Here is a 20,271-nt window from a genome sequence, read left to right as displayed (position 1 = left end):
GCCGCCGCTATCCCGTCGATCGCCCAAGATCCCCCTGGTGGTCCGCCACACATTTCCCATTGCTTATTGGAGAAGAGCGGACGAGGAGTCGCGTTTAAGACAACTTTTCTCTGATTTGTTGCGATCGCAATCGTCCATGGAGTTCGACTGGATGGGTTGGCATGGGGTTGGGGATGTGATGGGATGTGATGGGATGCGATGGAGCTGGGGTAGAACCACCTCGCATATAGGCGAATACGCGAGAGTGCAGTACGTTCCAGTTACCTGCGGTCCTGCGCAGAGAGTTTCGGGTCCATTACATGGCTCGTTTGGGAGATCAGTTTGACGATTGACGTGCCTCGCTGTAATTTTTCATGCAATGATCTTTTCTTTTCTTTTATGGCGTCTCTGCGACTCTCGGGCTCTCGGCCGTCATTCAACGCATCGTTGACCTATTGAACCATAATGCCGGAGCGCATGGGGAACGTCGTCGTTGCAGTTGCAATTGCACATGTGCCGCACAAGGATCGGCGACCGACACCGACCACCGACCACCGCTTTGAGTAACCCTTTCTTTTCTCTCTGCCATCCTCGCACTCGTACTCTCGGCCAGTCACGTTTCGTTGTTTGGTGTTTGGCCACTTAGAACCTGTTCTTGCCGCTACTTTTCTCGCATGAATCATTATTTGTTGAGCTAAGCCCAAGCTGGAGCCTGGCCAAAGCGGGGTGAGCACAGGGGAGCGGGGCGACAGGCCCGGGAGGATTTCGGTCGGGCTGATCGCCGGCCAGACAGCTGCAAGTTTGGCCACTTGGGACCCGACCCTCTGGGTGCAGCCGAAGCCTCCTCGTTTGCGATCACTTGTGATTGATACTATTTATTGGTTGTTTTGGCTACGCCAGCTGAATGGGCATGGACTGCTCGTACGCATGGCTCAGGGTTGTCAAGTGGTTCGAATAAGAGACGAGCAATATATTCGCGTTCGAGTTGGTTCAAACTCTTCTTCTAGGTGTACCTTCTGGGTGTTATCTCATCTTCAGCGCCATTCCAAATACCTCCATAGTCCTATTTCCATTCTGCTCAAAGCTCAAAGCGCTTACTGATGAAAGAATTTCACCAGCGGCTGTCGTTGCCACGTTTTTTTCCTTTTTTCAATTTCTAACTTTACGGCCAGCTGCCCCAGCGGAGATCTCTTTGTTCAAGGTGCGCTAGGCCCCAACAGGCACTATTATAGATTGCACTCGTGTGCAGCACTCGTACTCCCATGTTTATCTGGACACACGTATCCGCGTATCCCCGTATCCCCGTATCCGGCGTGGAGCGTGCGAAAAAGTGGGCGTCCTCAGGTTAGCGCAATCTTCGACCTTTTGATCTTGTTTCTGCACCAAGCGTTTTCCTTTTTTTTCCCCTTCCTCTCTTGGTGTTTTTTGGCCATGGGCAGGCTACACTTTTTGCTTTTTGCTGGTTGCAACTGTTGCACTGCCGGGCTGCAACTGCTGCAACTGCAGCAACTGCAGCAACTGTTGCAACTTCCTTTGCGTGTCAAGTGCAAATGCATTAAATTTTGACGTTGACCAAATGTTGTTGTTGGCTGTTACCTCTCTCCCTGGCTGCCGTTGTGCTGGTGTTGCCCCAGCTGGGGCAGCTGTCGTCTTGATTTTAATTGATTTTTTTCAGCCTGTTGCAATTGGCGGCAAAATCTTTGTTTTTGGCAGAGCGAGGAGACCGTGAGGTTATTGGGGAAAGTTTGTCGGAGGAGCTGCTGGTACAAGGCCAAGGTGATGGCTAAGGATAACACGTGGTGGGTGGCCACGGAATCACTTAGATTCATTAATATCCATTGGATACCTCAAGCAAAACAAACATTTATATTAAGGATCTTTGTGGGAGTATTGTATAGTCCAACCACATTATATTCAACTGAAGCTGAAAGCCTTTGCAGCTCCCACAGGGCGACGAATCCATTTCCATAAATTAACGATATTGCCGCCCTTCTTTCCCACCCCGCCCCAAGTATTTATGGCGACTGTCATCATTGGAATTAGCAATTTTGTTTAATTGCAATTTACTTTTATTGGGCAAACAACAATTTCCGCTGGCGGTGCCAACTGTTAAATGAATTGCCTGATGATCTTCGCCGTTTGCGTTGTTAATTGCACCTGTGATTTACGTTGTCGAGTGTCAATTGCACGCAAGGGGGAGTGGTTCGTGGATCCGGGGAGGAGTACGAGTACCACTTACATACCCACATTGATTAAACGCCGCGGATTGAGTGGGGCTTGCGTGCAGCCTGCCTGACCGAACCGATGGATGAGCCTTCCTTCTGCTAGTCATGAGAAATGGTGATTGATTGAACGCATTTGGGGAAAGTCCGTGAGGTGGGAACGCCCACAAAAAACAACGATGCTCCGATGTGCCCAAAATGCATTCACTATCTAAATGGACTTGACATGTTCAACGGTCACCAGAGAACTGTCCCTGTCCCGACGCAGCCATTTAACGAGCATAAAGCTAATGGCACAGCAAAACTTTCAACTCTTTCGAGCTGTGTACCAAAAGTAATTACCCCACTATTTTCGGTCCAATTTTACGATATTTTAATGTGTGTGGCATGCGTGGAAAGCAAATGGTGCGGGGTGCCTTGTAATAACCGTAAAATGTGAGCTGGAAACGAGTTGGATGACTCAAGCTCTATTCACGAGGTGTTCAAGTCTTAATCAAGGAATTCTAACGGTGATGCGGAGATGGTTTCGGTGATCTTTCCTCAATAGCCTAACTTTACACCAAGGGAAATGCATCTCAGAGACTCTTTGTTTCGAATCTATTCAGTTTTAAAAACAAATTTGCAATCTTTAAAGATAGATCCTAAAATATAGTTCACTCTTGGAACTTTGGAAACTCTACACAGTAATTGAGTAAAAATACATGTAAAAAGGATCCACGCTCGAACACTCATATGAATAGAATATATCAAAACCCATTCTCCACTTCTTATAGCGACTAAACTGGCATGGATCTTCTCCATAAAATAGCTAATTCGAGCCACTTGCACATTGATCCCATGTTCCAAATTTTGGGATTATTTTCTACATTTTTCGAATATTATTTACCGCTGATGTCGAAAGTACTACACACGTCTATGTAAACTTAATGCTGATAGAAAAAAGCTTTCCTCTGACTGGACATTAATTGCCTGGCGTGACATATTTTCTGGGGACCACACCGAGATCTGAGAAACTCTTTGGGAATATGACAGCTGACCACGAGATATGCATTGTGTGTTTCCGCAACAATGTAGCCGGCTTTTGGACTCTGGGTAGCTCCAGCCTCAGCTTGAGCTCCAGTCTCAGTCTCAGTCACAGTCCAAACCTGGCCTCCATCTCGTCCTCCTCCTTCTCTCTCATAAAAAATGTTGGCAACTTTATCAAGAGCACAATTTAAATGTCAAGTTGATGACGTGTCGTGTCTGTTTGTCTCCAGGAGGTTGGCGTTGTCGCTGTGGCTGTGGCTCTGTCTCTGCCTGTGGATCTGTACGTGGAGATGTTGTTGCTGGTGTTGCAAATACAGATTACTGGAGCAGCAGCTGGCATAAAAGACCCAGTCGGAGCCACGAAACGGAAGTGCAGCAGTCTAAACAAATTCAAATCGAACAGCGACGGCGAGTGCATTGGAAGTGGAAGTGCTAATCGTCCAGAGCACGGAACACGAACAAAATGCATCGAATGCCCAAAGGGAGGCAGCTCATTTAGAAGGGGAGTAGGTTGGAAGGAAAGGGAAATGTTGCTGAATATTATTCTATTTATGTCTAGTGAGTTCCATGGGCTCTGATTTTGCAGCTCCCATTTTGGAGATGTTCGTTTTGTATGCATAGATTGTAATGTTGGAGAACTTTCCACTGGAAGAGAAGGGATTCCCTCTATTCGAGAATAAAACACTCATTTTATTTTAAGAAGTTCAACGACGCTTTGTTCATGGCTCCACCAATCAGTGTTCTGCGCAATTCCGTTTCTCTGCCAGCTATTAATGATTCACAGATCTATCATCACATACACATGCACAGGCTCAGTCTCCGACTCACAGATACCCGTCTGATTCACAGATACACACTCAGAGTCAGACAATTGGAGGCGAAGAAAAGGGGCCAACGCTCGTTAGTTGCACACCTCATTCATGGGACTATGCAAAAGGGCCCGACTGAGTCTCCAGGGTAACAAGATCATTAACGTGCCACATGCCGCCGACGGTCAAAATTCAAAGACGCTACAGTAGCCACAGCGGCTACGGCTACGGCTACAGCTGCAGCAGCTGGAGCAAGAGCAGGCGAAGCGGCAGCAAAGGGAGAAGGAGAATCTGGTGGCTCCATAAATAAAAAAGGAATCTCTTGTCGACTGCTTTGGGACTCAGCGGTTGGCAGCAGAAATTATGACTGAAGCTCCAGCAGGCAGGGTCGAGGAAAGCATTAGCAACAGGTTGAGGCTCTGGAGGAGGGAAAGCCGAAAAAGCGAGCGGTCGAGGCAATGTGGCGCTTTTTATGGCTCCGACTGCGGTGCGGTGCGATGGGTCGCTTTTTGTTGTGCACCGCCTCGGGAGGTTAGTCACACATGCGCGGTGATAATTCAACACGGCGCACCGTGGCAACAGCATCAGGGGCAACATTAAATGGTAGCAGCAACAGTGAATATCCACCGCTAGCAACATGTTACCGGTGTCTTGTTAGTTGTGCGGCAAAAATCGTGACAAAGTGCTGCCATTGTTAGGCGCAAATGAAGAAAATGCCATTGTGGAAAAGTCTCTGCGCGAAAAACAATTGCCAGGCCTTGTTGCAGCTTGAGTTGCTGCCGTGAAAATGCTCGGCGCACGTTTTGTAATCAATCAATGTGCTGTTAGAAGCCACAAAAACCAAAAGCAAGACGAAAATATTTTCAGCAATGTTTTTGGGCGAAAAGCCCGAAAAATCCAACGAGTTGTCATTTAGATTAGAGAAGGTTGAACACGGACCCCACATATGATACCACTGAGCAAACATCAGAACGAGGCGGGAAAAAGGCCAGGTTGAAGTTGGAGAAAGTATTGAACATTTGGCTGATCCGACAAGGAAAGTTTTGAGTTGGAAAGCAAGGAGGAATAATGTACTGTGTATAATGGTGTCGCTGTCGGGAAGACTTGGATTTATTCGTGTGTGTATGGGTATGGTGAATGTCGATGCTCAGTCAAGAAGAGTCTGGATGTGCGTTGATTTGGATATGGACGAAGGGCAAGGATATGTTCAATAAAACGTAAGCTAGAACTGGACAATATAGAGCCGAAGCTGAAACATATTGTAGCTTCCATAAGGTCATATATGGTATACAACCCGTCATTAACACTTTTCCAAATTTCCCAAGGCGCAGTTTGAAATCCATAAAGAGCCCTCACACACCCAATGAATCGCTTTGTCATGTCACTGACACTCAATTTTGCTCAGCCATCCAAACTCCCGCTCAACGGCCAGAACATTTCCACCTTCTGGAGAGTGGGCTGTTTACGAGCAGCTAAAAGTCACACCAGCCCGCAACTCACCTGCTGGTGGAGTTCTACGAGTATTCAGAGAAGTCTCGCACCGGCCTCTCACTTCCTTGCTTGCTTAAACTCACTCGTACTCTCAGGCACCTCAGAAGTGTTGTGTTAATAGAAGCGAACTGAGTTTCGGGTGCGCGGACCAGGGTTCTTCTGATTCCCATTGAGAGAATCTGTATGCCATAAAGTATCTAAATATTGGACAATTAAAATGGACAGCGAACGGAATTTGATTTCCATGAATGGAGTGCAATTCAATTTGTGTGGATTTTTCCCCTCTCCTCTAGCGTCAGGCTAATTTTATAGCCAACTAATTTTTATGAACCGCCAAGGCAGAGACTCGGCCCACGGTCTCTGCGCACAGTCTCCGGGCCTGACCCTAATGAACCGACATGGGGCGACTGCAGACTGCAGACTGCCGACTGCCACATCGACTCCAGTCGATCGGTGCGGCGCTTGCCCATCCGCGGGACGCCCCAGCCCCTGGGAAGCTTAAAAAATACTCGTAATATATGTTGCAATACAAACTCTTGAAAACTTTATTGACTGGAAATAATTTATTAATTATTTTGTGCCTTTTAATGGCATATGCCTGCGCCTGACTTGAGTTTCATTCACATAGCATTCACATATTTGTTGTTGTTGGAAATATTATTTTCTAATTAATATTTTCCCGAAAGCTTGAAAGATTATGTTTTTATGGCTCAGCTGGGTGGCATTTTCGAATAGATTGTGGGACTCGAGCGATTCTTTTGTAATCGTATGGAGCGGAGTAAGCTCTCCTGGCTATCAGGAAAACAATATATTTCATATGTTGAGTTGAATGCAAATGATGCGAAGTGTCAAGTGACAAGGCAGACAATCGCCATCAGTGAATGAGTGAATGAGTAGATTGATAGTGCCCGATCGGCCCGATCGGCCCGGTTAGTAGAGTGCTTTCTATGCAAACATCTAACTATAAGTTAGACTACTAAAAAGTATGCCCCTAATGATACTCCAACGATAAGTGGAGCCTCTATTTCGGTCTTCCACCCACACATAAAGCTGAAATGAAAACATTGCATGCTCCACGAGTACCCGCTCAAAAATAAAAGGCAAAAATTCCCTCCCAAACATGTGGCCGGCTATAAATCTCTGCCTTTGTGTTACGTTACCCAATTCCCAATTCCAGCCCGGAGCCGGGCTACATAGATTTGCACTCGAAAAGTCTGCGAAGCATGCGCGACGAAGAACATTTGTAAGAGCAATTAAAATCACACCACGACCAAAATGGAGAAGCAGACGACGACAACGACGACGACGACTGCGACAGCATGGACATGGACGTTGGCGATAGCGAAAACATGGCACCGGGCCACTAGAAGATATAGATACACAGGAGGCGAAAGTCTGGGCCATAAATTAGAAAATCAAAATGCCAGTCTGCCTTGTCCCGGTCCCCCGCATTGCCAGAAAAGTGTTTGCGATAATGACCTAGCTGCAGTTTCAGAGCCAATGCATTGCCTGATTGGCAGAGGGTACTACGATATATGCCGAATTCCTCATAAGTTTATTCTTCAGTCAACTAGTTCCCTGCGCTTTCCTGCACATCTGAAGATCTGAAAGGGTATTTAGTGCTTTCGCTCTTTCCTCAAGATATTCTCCTGCTTTTTAGTGACAACAAATTTGGTTGTAGCCTGGCTTCGAAGTGGCTTCAAATTGGCAATTGTTAACAAATTGTCATTTGACAATTACACTCTGTTGGCCACATTCATTAGTGTCGATGTTTTGGTTTGCATGCTGCCGCTACCGTTAGCCAGACGATTTATGTCACATTTGTTTGGAAATTATTTGAGATTTATTGCCTCGAGGATCCTCTTGCCCCATTTCGAGTGATGCGTTGACAGATCCAACTGCAACGAGAGTGGAGCGCCAGAAGCAACAGCAGCAGCAGCAGCAGCAGCAGTTGCTGCTCCATTTTGTCCATTTAGACGCTTCTTGATTACCTTGGAGTCCGTCTTGGCCTGTCTTGGCTATAAAGCAGCTTTTTCTCTGCCAGTTTTTCAGCCTCATCATGAAAAAGATACTGCGCCAGTTGCCATTTTTTGTTTGTGAGTGCGAGTATAATTTTGTTGCAATTGTCTGGCCTAGTTGAGAAGCGAGGCATGGCATTTCAAATTGTTTGCAGATGTTGGAGTAGTTTCATTGTGGCTTTGCAATTTTTCTCCCAAAGTCACTTACAATTCATCTTCCCTTAATCTGATTATCTCCCCAAAATAGCCTTCAGATCTCTTTAAGGCACCGCCAATGCCACCACAAAATTCACTCTCAAATTGAACGAGTATAACTTAATTTGGCTGCGATTGTTTGGGGCCAGACTCCAGTTGAACCACCTCCACGGGAGCAGCGAAACCACAACAAACGCAACCGCATCCACAAAATGCAATTAATTGTCAAGTTATTTAACACAAATATTTGAAATTGTTTCGCTAATCAGTTTGCGGCAACGGAAAGGGGGCAAAGTCAAAGTGGAAACCGAAGTGGATTTTGTTTGAAATTTTTTCCGTTTTTCTGTTTTTTTTTTTTTTTTTTGTTTTTTTTTTTTGTGGGTCTGTTTAGGAGTCTGGGGCCCGATAGCATTCCGATGTCCATAAAAATGTCAACGCAGCAACAACAACAGCCACATGAAAATATGCCGCTTGGCTCGAATTGCCAAAGTGGCTAGGCCCGGCCGGGCTGGGCTTGATCTTAAAACTGGACACCGCACCATAGTGGCTCCATGCAGTCTGATCCAGACTCGGACTGAGTCGGACTCTGACTCTGAGTCTCTGAGTCTTTGAGTCTGAGTTTGTGTGGACAGACTCCCCACAGACAGAGTCCGACACAGAAGTGTGTCTGTTTTCGATGTGGCTCGGTGAGCGGCAAATGGAACTGATTACAAAATATGACCAGCGGCTAAATGTATCTCGTAGCTTGCTGCTTAATTTCTCAGATAGCTGCACAATTTTATGCGTGGGCTATAAATTTGCACCAGGCTAAGACCCGAACGCACGTGCTACTGTTGGTAATGGTAATTGTTGCTGTTCCTCGAGAGCTTTTTGTTTTTGGCTAATGACCAAGTGCCTGTCAGAGTTGGCAATGCAAAAATATACTAGTAGGTGTAGTAGTAGCAGTGGTTTGCCAGTTGCAGGAATGTTTATAAGGCAGCGACTGGAGAATTCTGTTTCTTCCCCCAAAAATGTACTTTCTAATTATAAGAAACGAGCTTTCCCACCTGCAGCTGAGAGCTCCAGCCAGCTCCAGCTCTAGCTCTTTCTCAGCGTGGGCGACTTGGCCTTATCCTTAACCATTGACTGTTCTTTCTGGCCTTCACTGTCAGGGTCTCGGTCTCCAGCTTCTTGTCTTTCCTTTTGGTAGATTTTTCGATGCATCGATAAGAGACATCGACAGAGAGAGAAAGACTGGAAACTGGCTTTGGCTTTAGCTTTGTCTGCCATTTGCCATTTTCCTGGTGGTTTCTCAGTGATCTGAGTATCTGGTGGACGGACCCGCACAGAAGTCCAAGATTTATGACCCCCGTCACTGCCGGAACCAGTTGAGTGGTGCTGCCAATGGCTGTCAAACTGTGCCATGAAAATCCACATCGCTGAAATATATTGCCACTAAGTGTTACGTGAGGTTTTTCCACGTAAGAGTCTTGATGTTTTGACCCAAAACGTTCGGCCATTGTAGACAAACGGCAACGACAGCCTGCAAAATGTTGCAAAATACGGCAACAAAAATCTGTGGGGGTCTCCTCCCAAGATCTTGGCGTGTCTTTCGACACTTTTTGACCTGTTCCAGGGAAGTCTCGTTATTCATTTGGTCCGATCGGGTGGGGCGTGGGGTGGGGCTGGGTGGAGTGTGGATGGCGGCTGGAGATGGCTGCTGTGGGGCTGTGGCCAGGCCATTTGCATAACTTTTTGACATTTATGCTCTGTCATAACTTAGATTTCTTGGCCATTGGCTATAAATCAATTTGTTGTTGTCGCTCGAAAGCCGCCCATTTCATAGATTGTATGTTTTGGCTGGAGTTATGGCGGCTTTAAGCCTGACTAATTTTAAAGCGTAAGATATGAATGATCCTTGGATCGTGCACTGTTATCTGTAAGGCAATGAACTTATTTGATCATGGAATAGATCTAAATAAAATTGGTTCTAGAAAATTGCAATTATTCTGGCTATTCCTGAAGTGTCCAACTTCCTTCGAAAATCAATTATGTTCAAACCCCCCACACACAGTTCAGATGGTCCACAAAAAAGGCAAGTAGCTGAACACAACTTAAATCTTAGTTGGTTGCACATACTCGTAAAATCAGCAGAGTGACTGCCGACAAATGAAAATACAGCAACAGGCCGAGGCTACAAGATTTGTGCATGGGAGGGAGCTTACCTGAAGCATGAAGATATGACAGACAAACAATTAGAAAAACAGAAAAGCCTGGGGAAAAACCACAGAAGCACTCGCTTACAAACGTAAAATTGAATAAGAGAGAAAAAGGTTATGCAATCCGAGTTCTTGTTCAAGTACAACTCAATGAAAACACTAAGCCATCTCCATGGCGTTACTTCAGAATGGGCTGCCGCGTTTGGCTCACAAAACACCAAACCAAAGCACCAAATGGTTATTCGAGAAGAGTCGTCTTCCATGGCGGTGGAGACGGCTTTTTGCCCATTGTCCGTTCTGTAAATGGTGTTAAAAATGATGAAAAAGCCGACTCCAAGGAGAACCAGCTACCATAAAGTATCCCATTACAATGGGCTTGTACGAGTAATGGGCCTGTAATGCATTTCGAATGATAGATGAGTTGAATTTGAAGCAATGAAGACTTGAGTTAAAATGGTAATTTGGTTGCTTAATGCTTGGATTATGCAAAAGTGAGATATTTGATTTTCGTATACAACAAAATGTTTCCAGATGATACTCGTACTGTGTTCGTTTGAAGCAATTGGGAAATGTGTGTTTGAATAGTAATTCACTATCCCATATTCCATTTAATTCTGCCGAAATAAGTCTCAGAACACAAAAAGTCTTCGAGATCTGGGTGTCTGTATTCTCCTTCCACTTTGGGCCGTACAACCAGATGCATCGATCCCACCGAGAACTTGACTGATTTGTGCATTAGGCTCTTTAAATTGGGGCCAATAAAGAGCACCAGAGCGCGTTTCACTTTGCCATCGAATGTAGAGCAGAAATTCAATTATGTTTTCCAAGTTATTGATGGACCCGAACCCCGAACCCCGAACCCCGACCCGCACTGGCCGCCCACTTTCCACATCTGTTTTTCATAGGTGCGCCCGATTTATCATTTTGAGTAATTTCTTTGTTCTCAGGCGCTTTGCTGGGAAGCGTAATAATCTTAGGTACTTACCCTCGCAGGCCACCGTGGGGGCATCCGTTGGATCATCGGTCTCTGCCACCAGCTCCCAGTCGGCGTCGTCTTCGGCCAGTCGCAAGGCAGTCAGATCCTCCAGCTGCTGGGCATCCACGTTCATGCCAAAGTATCCATCCTGGCACTCATGGCACTTGACACCAAGGACGCCCACCTTGCACTGGCACTGACCCGTCCGTTGGTCGCACGTGTCGGGGACAGCCGTGCCCAGGGGATCGCAGCTGCACGGCGGACACCGGAGGTCCACATGGGCGAAGCCTGAATCGCATTCGTCGCACTTCTGTCCGGCGAATCGCGGCTTGCACAGGCACTGCCCATCCGTGCTATCGCAGAGTCCGCTCTCCGACCCCTCGGCATGGCAGAGGCAGGGCTCGCACCCGACGGCAGGATCTCCCCAGTAGCCCAACTTGCATCGCTCGCAGTGCCAGCCCTCGGTGTTGCCCTTGCAGGTGATGCAGGCGCCGCTTGTCACGTTGCACGGTCCGCCGGCGCAGTCGCACCGCTGGCAGCTGCTGCCGATCTGAAGCGGATCGCCAAAGTAGCCGTCGTCGCACATCTGGCAGTGGTCGCCGGTGAATCCCTCCGGGCACTGAGTGCAAATGTACTCGGCGTGCTCGATCAGCTCGAACTGCGGATTCAGATCCATGTAGTTGTAGCTCTTCAGCTGGCAGCTGGGCGAGAAGTTGTTCGACTCCTCGGGCAGGGGACAGGCACAACGCTTGCAGTCGTGGGGCGTTCCCTGCAGAGGGTTCCCATAAAATCCAAGCTGACAACGCTCGCAGCTAGAAGAAAATCCAAATATATACGTATAAATAAATACATTCCTGCCCCGTGCTAAAGTTCTTCTTGTCGCAAGCACAGAGGTTTATCATTATTCTTAAAATTAATTTCTATGGCCAAGCGTTGCCACATCATTGAACAGCGTTGGAAAGACAGCGCTGCCACATCATTGGAAATCGTTTCAAAGAGCTTTTTATAAAGAACTTTCGTGGTGGGTTAGCGAGTTTGCAAACCTTCCACGGTGCGTGCCCTGGCTAAAGGTGGAAAATCGATTTAAAAACTCACCGTTCGCCAAATGTGTTGTGCATGCAATCGCCACAGTTGCCGCTCTGCAGATCACAAGAGTTCGAGTGGCCGTTGCAGGGACAGGGGATGCACTTGCTCAGGAGCTGGTGCTCCGTGGAGTTCTCGTAGATGCGTTTGTAGCCGAAGGCGCAGCCCTCGCAGGAGAGGCCCGTGTAGCCGGCCGGGCACAGACACTGCTCCACCTGCGTAGAAGCCTGGGCGCCCAGCTCCACTCCGCCGGAGTAGATGACGGCCCGCACAAGCGAGGTCTCCACCTGGTCGGTGTGGAAGGCGGCGCGGATGAGCATGGCGTCAAGGGAAACGAGAACCGAGAGGAACTGGGACCGGGTCACCGACTCCCCATGATACTCCCCGCCCTCGGTTCGCCTGAGTCTGGTCTTGATGTCTTTGATGGCGGGCGGCACTTGGTACCAGCCCTCCTCCGTTAGTGTCACATTCAGGCTGGCCTCCAGACCCACGAACGAGTCATCGGCATAGCCAATCTTCAGTCCGTTCTTGCCGCACAATATCACATTGGGTCCTGTGGAGGACTTGCCCGAGGTGTCGCCCCGCATCACCACCCACGACAGCAGCAGCTGTAGTCTGGCCCCGTAGCTGGTCAGCCGATTGCCCAAGTATCCCAAGGGTGCCTGCCAGTAGATGGCCTCCAGTTCGTCCGGTTCATTGCCAAAGGTCAGGCCCTTCTCCGCATCGACCGATATGGGAAACCACTGCTTCCTCTGTATGTCCGTGAGCTTCCAATCGTTGAGTGTCTCGAAGGCCAGTGTCTGGAGCTTGGCACTGTGACAGGTATCGGAGACACCGGAGCACCAGCAGCTGGAACAGCCGAGTGGGTTCCCTTCGCTCAGATCAAAGTATCCGGGGGCGCACTCGGAGCAGGCCTCCCCCTCCACATTGAGCTTGCACTCACATTTACCGGAGCAGGAGCCGTCGGATGAGAGGGTTCCCCTCTCATCGCACTCGCAGGGCTTGCACTCTTCTCCGTAGTAGCCTGGAGCGCACTCCTCGCACTGCTTGCCCTGGAATCCCTCCAGGCAATGGCAATGGCCGCCCTCGGGATGGCACCTGCCGGTGGAGCGCATGGGATCGCAGCTGCACGCCACACAGGGTTCCGTGAGGCCAGAGCCTAGGTCCCTGTAATATCCACTCTCGCAGAACTCACACTCGTTGCCGGCCGTGTGGTTCGAGCAGCCCTGGCAGATGCCCGTGTCCAGGAAGGAGTCGTATGAGCAGCTTTCGGCGTGGCCATGGCACTGGCAGATCTCGCACTCTTCGCCCAGTCGATGGGGTCGATCCTGGAAAAGGGGGCAGCACTCCTCGCACTGCACTCCACAGGCGTTGTGCTGGCAGACGCACTGCACCACTGGGCTCCCCGCCACCTCGTGCGTTCGGTCCGAGTGCCCGTGGCAGTCCAGTCGCGCGCTCACCCGCAGCTGCTTGAGGGAGTAGAAGCTGCGCTTCTCCAACGACAGCGAGTCGAGCAGCCAGTCCACGCTGTTGTCCAGATTGGCGGTGGAGTGCATTCCCTGCAGTCGAATCCTCATATAGCGAGCGGTAATGAACTGCATGAGTTGTGGGCTCTGGTCCATGGCCCCGGGACGGTTCTTCAGGAGTGAAACATGCAGCTCTCCATTCTCCAGGGGCAGAGGCTTCGAGAACTGCGTCGAGCAAATCACCTCGGTATCGTTCTGGAAGACGTATTTGCCGTTCTGTCCGGATAGATTCCAGCGACGCCTGCAGTCCGCGTCACTCAGTCCAAAGTACTGCCAGGGCTCGTAGTCGATGCCGTCCAGGGACTTTTCGAGTATCCACGAGGCTGGTCGGGGCGAGTTCGCCGACTTGAGCATCACAAAGAAGATTTGATAGGTCTGCAAATAGAAACGGTGAAGGAAAAAATCAATATAGATCAATTTCGTACAGGGACCAACGCGGTTCTCTACACTAGCAAAATACCCAATAAATACAAGCCGCTACTTCCATGTACATACATATATTCGCATATTCACTCACATATTTGAATTAACATTAACTTATTTCTCCACCACCAAGGCCCGCCACCCAGCCCCGCCTTGTAGTTTTACAGCCACTGAGCAAATGGACTATAAATTATCTACGCACCCAAATGTCACTGCTTCTGTCACTGGCTGATGGCTGATGTTTCTATTCGGCTGTGTTGTGTACAAGTACATATATCTTTGCATCTGCGACTACCAACAAACTGCGTCTATATCTTTGCCAGTGCTGCCAGTGCTAGCGAAATCTCTTAACCCGCCATTGGCATCGTCGTGTCATAAATTTCCCAAACTGTCAACCCACCAACCGCAGGCCCCAGGGAGCAAAAGCCAGGCCGATACCGCCGACCCTCCTGGCTCTTTCAAACGATATTCGGAAAATTGTTAAACAAAAAGCGAAATGCCAAAAACGTCGCGTGTGCGAGACGCTGAAAATGTTGCGCCTATCGAGGATCAGTGACCAAAAAAAAGAGACACACAGGCCCAGGCCGAAAAGAGGGAAACGAAATCAATAAAAGGCATGCAATTGAATTTTTCGACGGGCGACTTGTGGCGAAGGTGTGGCAAGGTGTATAATTGATTGCGACTCACTGACTTTGTCCACATGGCGCCATTTAACGAGATATTTCGATCTATCTTTTCTCTATCGGCTTTTCGCTAGTCATCATAAGCCAGCCACCAGGCACCAGCCACCAGGCACCAGCCACCAGGCACCAGCCACCAGGCACCAGCCACCAGGCACTAGGCACCAAATGCCATTCCAAATTCAATGATATCTAAGAGCGGCAGCCAGCAATAATCCCAAGCTCCCAACAGCTTTATCAAATTTCAACGCCTCTTTTTTGCCCCAACTCACTAAGTAGCTAATGGCATCGCCAACAGCGTTTTTCTCGTCACACTTTTCCAGCAGATGTGACCAGGCGATAGATAAGGTGCAGAAAAACCCAAGGAGTCGAGTGGGTAGCCAGTGCGCGCATGCGTGCGTTCTCCATTGGATTGCCGCCTGTACGAGTATTCGATTACAGCAACAACAGCAGCTGTCCGGCTGATAAGATTATTGAAATGGGTAAACAGCCGAGAGAAACGTCGGCCTAAAATTTTAGTAGTCGCACAATACAGGCATAAACTATACATATATCTGGTATCGTAAAAATACTCGAAAAGTGAGAAATTGTTGTTGGTTGTGGAAATGGAAACAGTTTAAGGTGTGTGAAAAATGCATTGTTTTCATTACAGAATAACGAAGTAGCTTAGCTCATAAACTTAAACTGCAAACTTACTTTATTCAATTGAGAATCCCCTTCTCGTATGCCAATAAATAGAGTTCATTGGATCAACATTAATTATTACTTTAATCTCTCAGTGGCTTTTCAGCTTCAGTAAACATCCCTCAAATATATCCACCTCGAACAGTTCATTGCATAATGCACTCCCAGAAAATGCCTTGCTGCTCTGACACAATGCAACTAAATCGAACAGTTATCTGCACTGAATTAATTATGTTGTCCAACTCAAATTGCTGCCCAAGACCTTGATCGCAATCAGCTTGAGAACTTGAGAGCCTGGCCTTCTGGGACTGCGAACCAACTTCCTGCTGCCTGTCGAACAGAAACAAGTTCCAGATAACAGAGAGACGGAGAACATGGACTCCTTCTGCTCCTGCCATGTGGAGATGTGAAAATCGTTGTAGATTGCAATCGGCGGCAGGTGGCAGGTGAAGCTGACGGCCTCAAGGGTAACGCTCTGACGTTTTTATCAGTTTAGACCAATGGACGGGCGGACCGATGAAGATCACTAGTAGTAGTATGAATATTTGGTCGGGGAGGGGAGTGTGTGATTGCTTGTCCACTGATAAGGCCAAGTCAAAGAGAGTCTAACGAAATTGTTAAATTATTCAGCCGAGACAACTTAATTGGGAATGGGACAGGGTCAGACAGAGGGGAGTCGGTCAGTAATTGGGAGAGGAGAGAGAATATTGTATTGCATGTCGTAAATTACCCAAATTAACATTTATGGCAATCAAATATTTATCGCTCAATGTGGAAAAGCCATCAGGCATAACCGACAGCAAACTTCCTCTGCCTACCCGTAGGACCCACCCCACTAGACTCGTCTGCTGCTCAGTTAATTGCCAAAAGAAAGGGAGGCAAACGGAAAACTCATGACATCGTCAAATTTTAAAAATAAACGGGCGAAAAATTGAAGTAGACAGACTGAAACCCCACAAATAAAAGACAACAAATTTGGGGCTTTGGTCTTAGTTTTATTTTTGCCTGCTAGACACCATTCTCGGCCTATCTCGGCATATTTTTTTTTTGCCAAATTATAAAGTTTTCTGGCCCATTTGAAGAAATACTACATAGAATCCGTTATTTTGTGGCCCTTTTTTTTTGGGCCCGCACGTTTTTAGATAACACCCAACGCGATGGTGAATGAACCCACATGGCAGACATGTTTCTTATCCCGTGTGTGTTCGTGCATATTCTTCTGTCTCTTCCTATCTCCCTCCCATGCTCGTACTTTTCGACATGCTCAGTGTTCGGTCTGAAGTAATCGAAAAGTTTTCTGTCAGCTGCCAGTTTTTATCTCTGAAAATTGGCGCATTAATGCGGCTCAAGAATGAGCAAAGTTTTGTATAACTGGCTTGGGCTTCCACCAAAAAGCATACTTTTATCATCCGAATTGAACAAGTAGCTGCACTTTTGGTGGGGCCAAGCGGGCTGCTTCAAATGGTAAGGAATGTGGTTTTGAATAATTTTGATTACATGTTTTTGTTTTGGAGACAAATCCAATGATTGAAGTAGCTGAACATTAATAAATTGATAAAACTAAAGGCCTTAAATAGCTCTAATGAATTTCGCAGTGCACTCTGCGAGCTCTGGACACTTCCACAAACCGACGGCCCCCCGGGGTACGCTTCCTGGTAAATAACATGAAAATATTTCAAGCGATTCTTCAATCACGCAAAGTATGTAAATGCAACAGACTTTTGATGCAGCAGCAGAAGCAAGGCACGACGACAAACGCAAGCGTTCTTTAAAAGGCTTTAAAAATTCACAGGTAAATTCGTAAAAGAAAAAGAAAGAAAACGAAAATCACAGCCAAAACAAATAAATAAATTGACCATTAAAATAATTGCTGCGCCTAAAATGCGTCGCGTACGTGGCTTGTATCACGGTTTGCTTGTTGTTGTCGTAGCTGTGGCGGCAGTTGGATTTGCTGAAATTGCATTTGTTGCTGCTGTTGTTGTTTTTTGCTGCTGGTGCAGCGAATGTTGCAACAACTTGTCAAACATTTGAATTACAGTTACGAAACCAATACCGATGCCAAATGACCGGCCCCTCGAGTACCCGCCAACTACTCGTATTTTGTATTTTTTTTTCCACCCAAATTTGGCTAAATTTAATGAAGCAATTAAATGTCTGTAGAAAAAGATACACACTCAACAACAAACGACTAACATCAAACATTGAAAATGGGAAATACTCGTACTTCTGAGCTTGGTCAGATGTTTGCCGACAAACAGTTTGTGTAAGTATTCGAAACGGTTATTTATGTGGTTTTTTTTTTTTTATATACATAAGTTCGTATAAGAGTTCCAAAGAATTGTGGTCATCAGAATCGATTTGTTCCAAGACTTTCTAATGAAGACAACAAAATATTCAATTGTGATGTTATTTTATCCCGTCGTTAATGTATCAATTTGAACGATAAGTCTAAAGCTCGTACTTGCCTTTCTTCATTCCATATTTGTAAAGATCGTATACATCCGAAAAGGTGGAGCCATAAAGCATAATCATATCCACTTAATTGACCAATTCTAATGGCCTATTCCCACAGGCAACCAACCACCATCCATTTCGGGGATGGTCCGTAAGGATTTACCGTTCCGAAAATTTCCCAGTTATTCCACCGTCCATCTGGGATGTTCCTAAGTCGAACGTTTCTATGCGATAATTATTTGATAATTTTCATATGCAACCATAAATATTTGACATTCAAAACGAAAAAGTGCAATTCACTGCGAAAATGTAAACATTGACAGACAGGAAAATGTGAAAAAGCAACAAAAAAACATCTAATATGTCAGAACTGTCTCAAGCACAAATACAAATACTCGGTTTTTGGACTATACTCTGTGAGTTCTTTTATGAATGCTCTGCAAAATTCATGCAGGGTATTGCACACGCTGTTGGCTGACAATCTTCCGACTGTTCTGCACTCGGAAAAAGAGCCCGAAGTATACAATGCTATGGCGATACAAAACTATCCTTCACAAACGCCTCGTTGTTTTTGGGTACATCTCTCTCCCCAAACCGAACCGCTTCTAAAAAAACATAGCACTTGTATTTGTATGTAAAACATTGATTGGATTTAGTAGAAGCAGTCACAAATGATCACGCTGCAGTGTTTTCAAAACAGATATCCATTCTAATATCTAGTGTCTAGCAACATTATAAGTTTGTGCAAGAATATATTTTGGTGCTGAATCACATTCACAGCTTTTGCAATATTATGTATTAATATTCATTTTAATTACAGTAGTCGACCAGACATTTTCTCTGTGGCCCAAAATTACTTTTTCTGGTAGATTTCGAGATTCTAATTTTTTTCAAAGAATTATAGTTTTTTTTATAGTTTAGTTTTTTTAAGAATTTTTTAAAATCTGCTATTTCTTTCATGTTTTTTTCAGACTTAGTACTTATATTTTTCACATAACTTAAGTATCTTATATCTGGTCGCAAAGAATTTTACAGCTCTGAACAGCTTACAAATGCAGCTAAATGCAGACACAGAGTTTTTGTAGCTGAAGCTTAACGTCTGGAAGATATTAAGCTTTCAAATTCAAATTTGATAATTTTTTTGCGTTATTTTTTCCCGAAATTTTGACTTTTAGAACTCAGGATAAGTCGAAAAAAAATATTTCTTGGTATGCATTTTTGGTTTTAGATATACGCAATAATTAGGCGTCGTTTAAGGTATCGTTTGTAAGAATCGATGGATAAATGGCCAAGTTGCAGCCGTTTGACCAAAGCGACTCAAAACTAATTTTTCCTGAAAACATACTGTCCGGTACGTTGCTGGTCCAACTTCCCATAAGCAGCTGAGATATAGGATTTCATGCTTTAACCCATACAACCATCAGTAATTTTCAGCCTTTTCAGTAAAGTTTAATAGAATAAAGAAACTGTGAATACAGAAATTTGAATTATTGAACGATCGTATGCCCCCAGATTTGGAGGCGTTGCCCACCGCGTCATTACTTTCCTTCTTTTTAAATATGATGGAATTCTTCACCAACATTTTGAGAGTCCCTCCCTGCCTTCGGGCTGTTCCTATAAACGCGAATCCCTGAGTTCTCGCTAGACTTTCAATTAGACACGCGCGCCCCAGAGCAATTCAAGCATAAATCTAGATTGTAGACATTGTTGTAGGAACAGACAGCCTGACAGAATGTTTAACTGCCACACTGACTGAATGACTGCTTGACTGAATGCCTGAATGAATGCCTGACTGACTGGCAGACAGGCGGAATTCTCTGGTCTGGTCATATATAGCTGTAGCTCCGACCGGCCGGTCTTTTGAGGACTGTCAGAGACTGTCGCCTGTTTCCAGCGACGGAAAATATTTTAAGCTGTCAAATCGTTGACACATGCTGTCGTTTCTTCTGCCTTCTGCCCGCTGTTGTTGTTGTAAATCACTCGATTAGTCTAATTGTTAAAATCTACTCATGGGCGGCAGGTCCCAACGGATTTGTCGCCCGAGAATAGACAAACAGAGACACCAACGTCAATGTCAAACGTTCGTCAGAGGTCATAAATTGTGTTTCTTTTCTCGTCTCGTTCGGGTTGGAGTTTTGCGGGGAACAGCAGAACAACGGAGATCTCTTCTCTAAGGCGTTTCTAAATAGCTGTGACAAATGTTTAAGATATTTCCACAACCCAAGCACGCAAACAAACAAAACACTTCATTCAACAAACTAAAATTTAATCTATGCTGCTGGTGGAACTGTAACGCAGATCGGCATTTAATAGGTTCCCACAAAAATGGATTGAATAATTAACTCAGACCAAATGGTTTCAGCCCATTAATTTATCCATGTACATAAATAAATTTCTGGGTAATGATAATAAGAGCAGCATGGTACGGGAGAGCAACGCATGTTGATTTGGCTTTTCCCTTTCGTTCTTGTTTAAGAGAAGAAAACGCTGATAATAAATTATATTAT

At 46.1% G+C, this 20,271-nt stretch overlaps 1 protein-coding gene across 2 annotated transcripts in view; it reads right to left on the bottom strand.

The window, feature by feature from the left end:
* Nucleotides 1–20,271, bottom strand: part of LOC111074722 (laminin subunit alpha-1) — a 75,330-nt gene that overhangs the window by 34,875 nt on the left and 20,184 nt on the right. For both annotated transcript variants that reach the window (XM_041595202.1, XM_041595201.1), the window contains exons 3-4: nucleotides 12,010–13,898; nucleotides 10,924–11,726 (exon numbers count right to left, since the gene is read on the bottom strand). In XM_041595202.1, coding sequence (XP_041451136.1) covers nucleotides 10,924–11,726; nucleotides 12,010–13,898 — 2,692 coding nt within the window. The remainder of the gene's footprint in view (nucleotides 1–10,923; nucleotides 11,727–12,009; nucleotides 13,899–20,271) is intronic.

The sequence above is a fragment of the Drosophila obscura genome, unplaced genomic scaffold (genome assembly GCF_018151105.1).
Source record: "Drosophila obscura isolate BZ-5 IFL unplaced genomic scaffold, ASM1815110v1 contig_46, whole genome shotgun sequence".
NCBI lineage: Eukaryota > Metazoa > Arthropoda > Insecta > Diptera > Drosophilidae > Drosophila > Drosophila obscura.
Note: the sequence above shows the minus strand (reverse complement) of the source record. Positions and strands in the feature narration are given on the sequence as shown.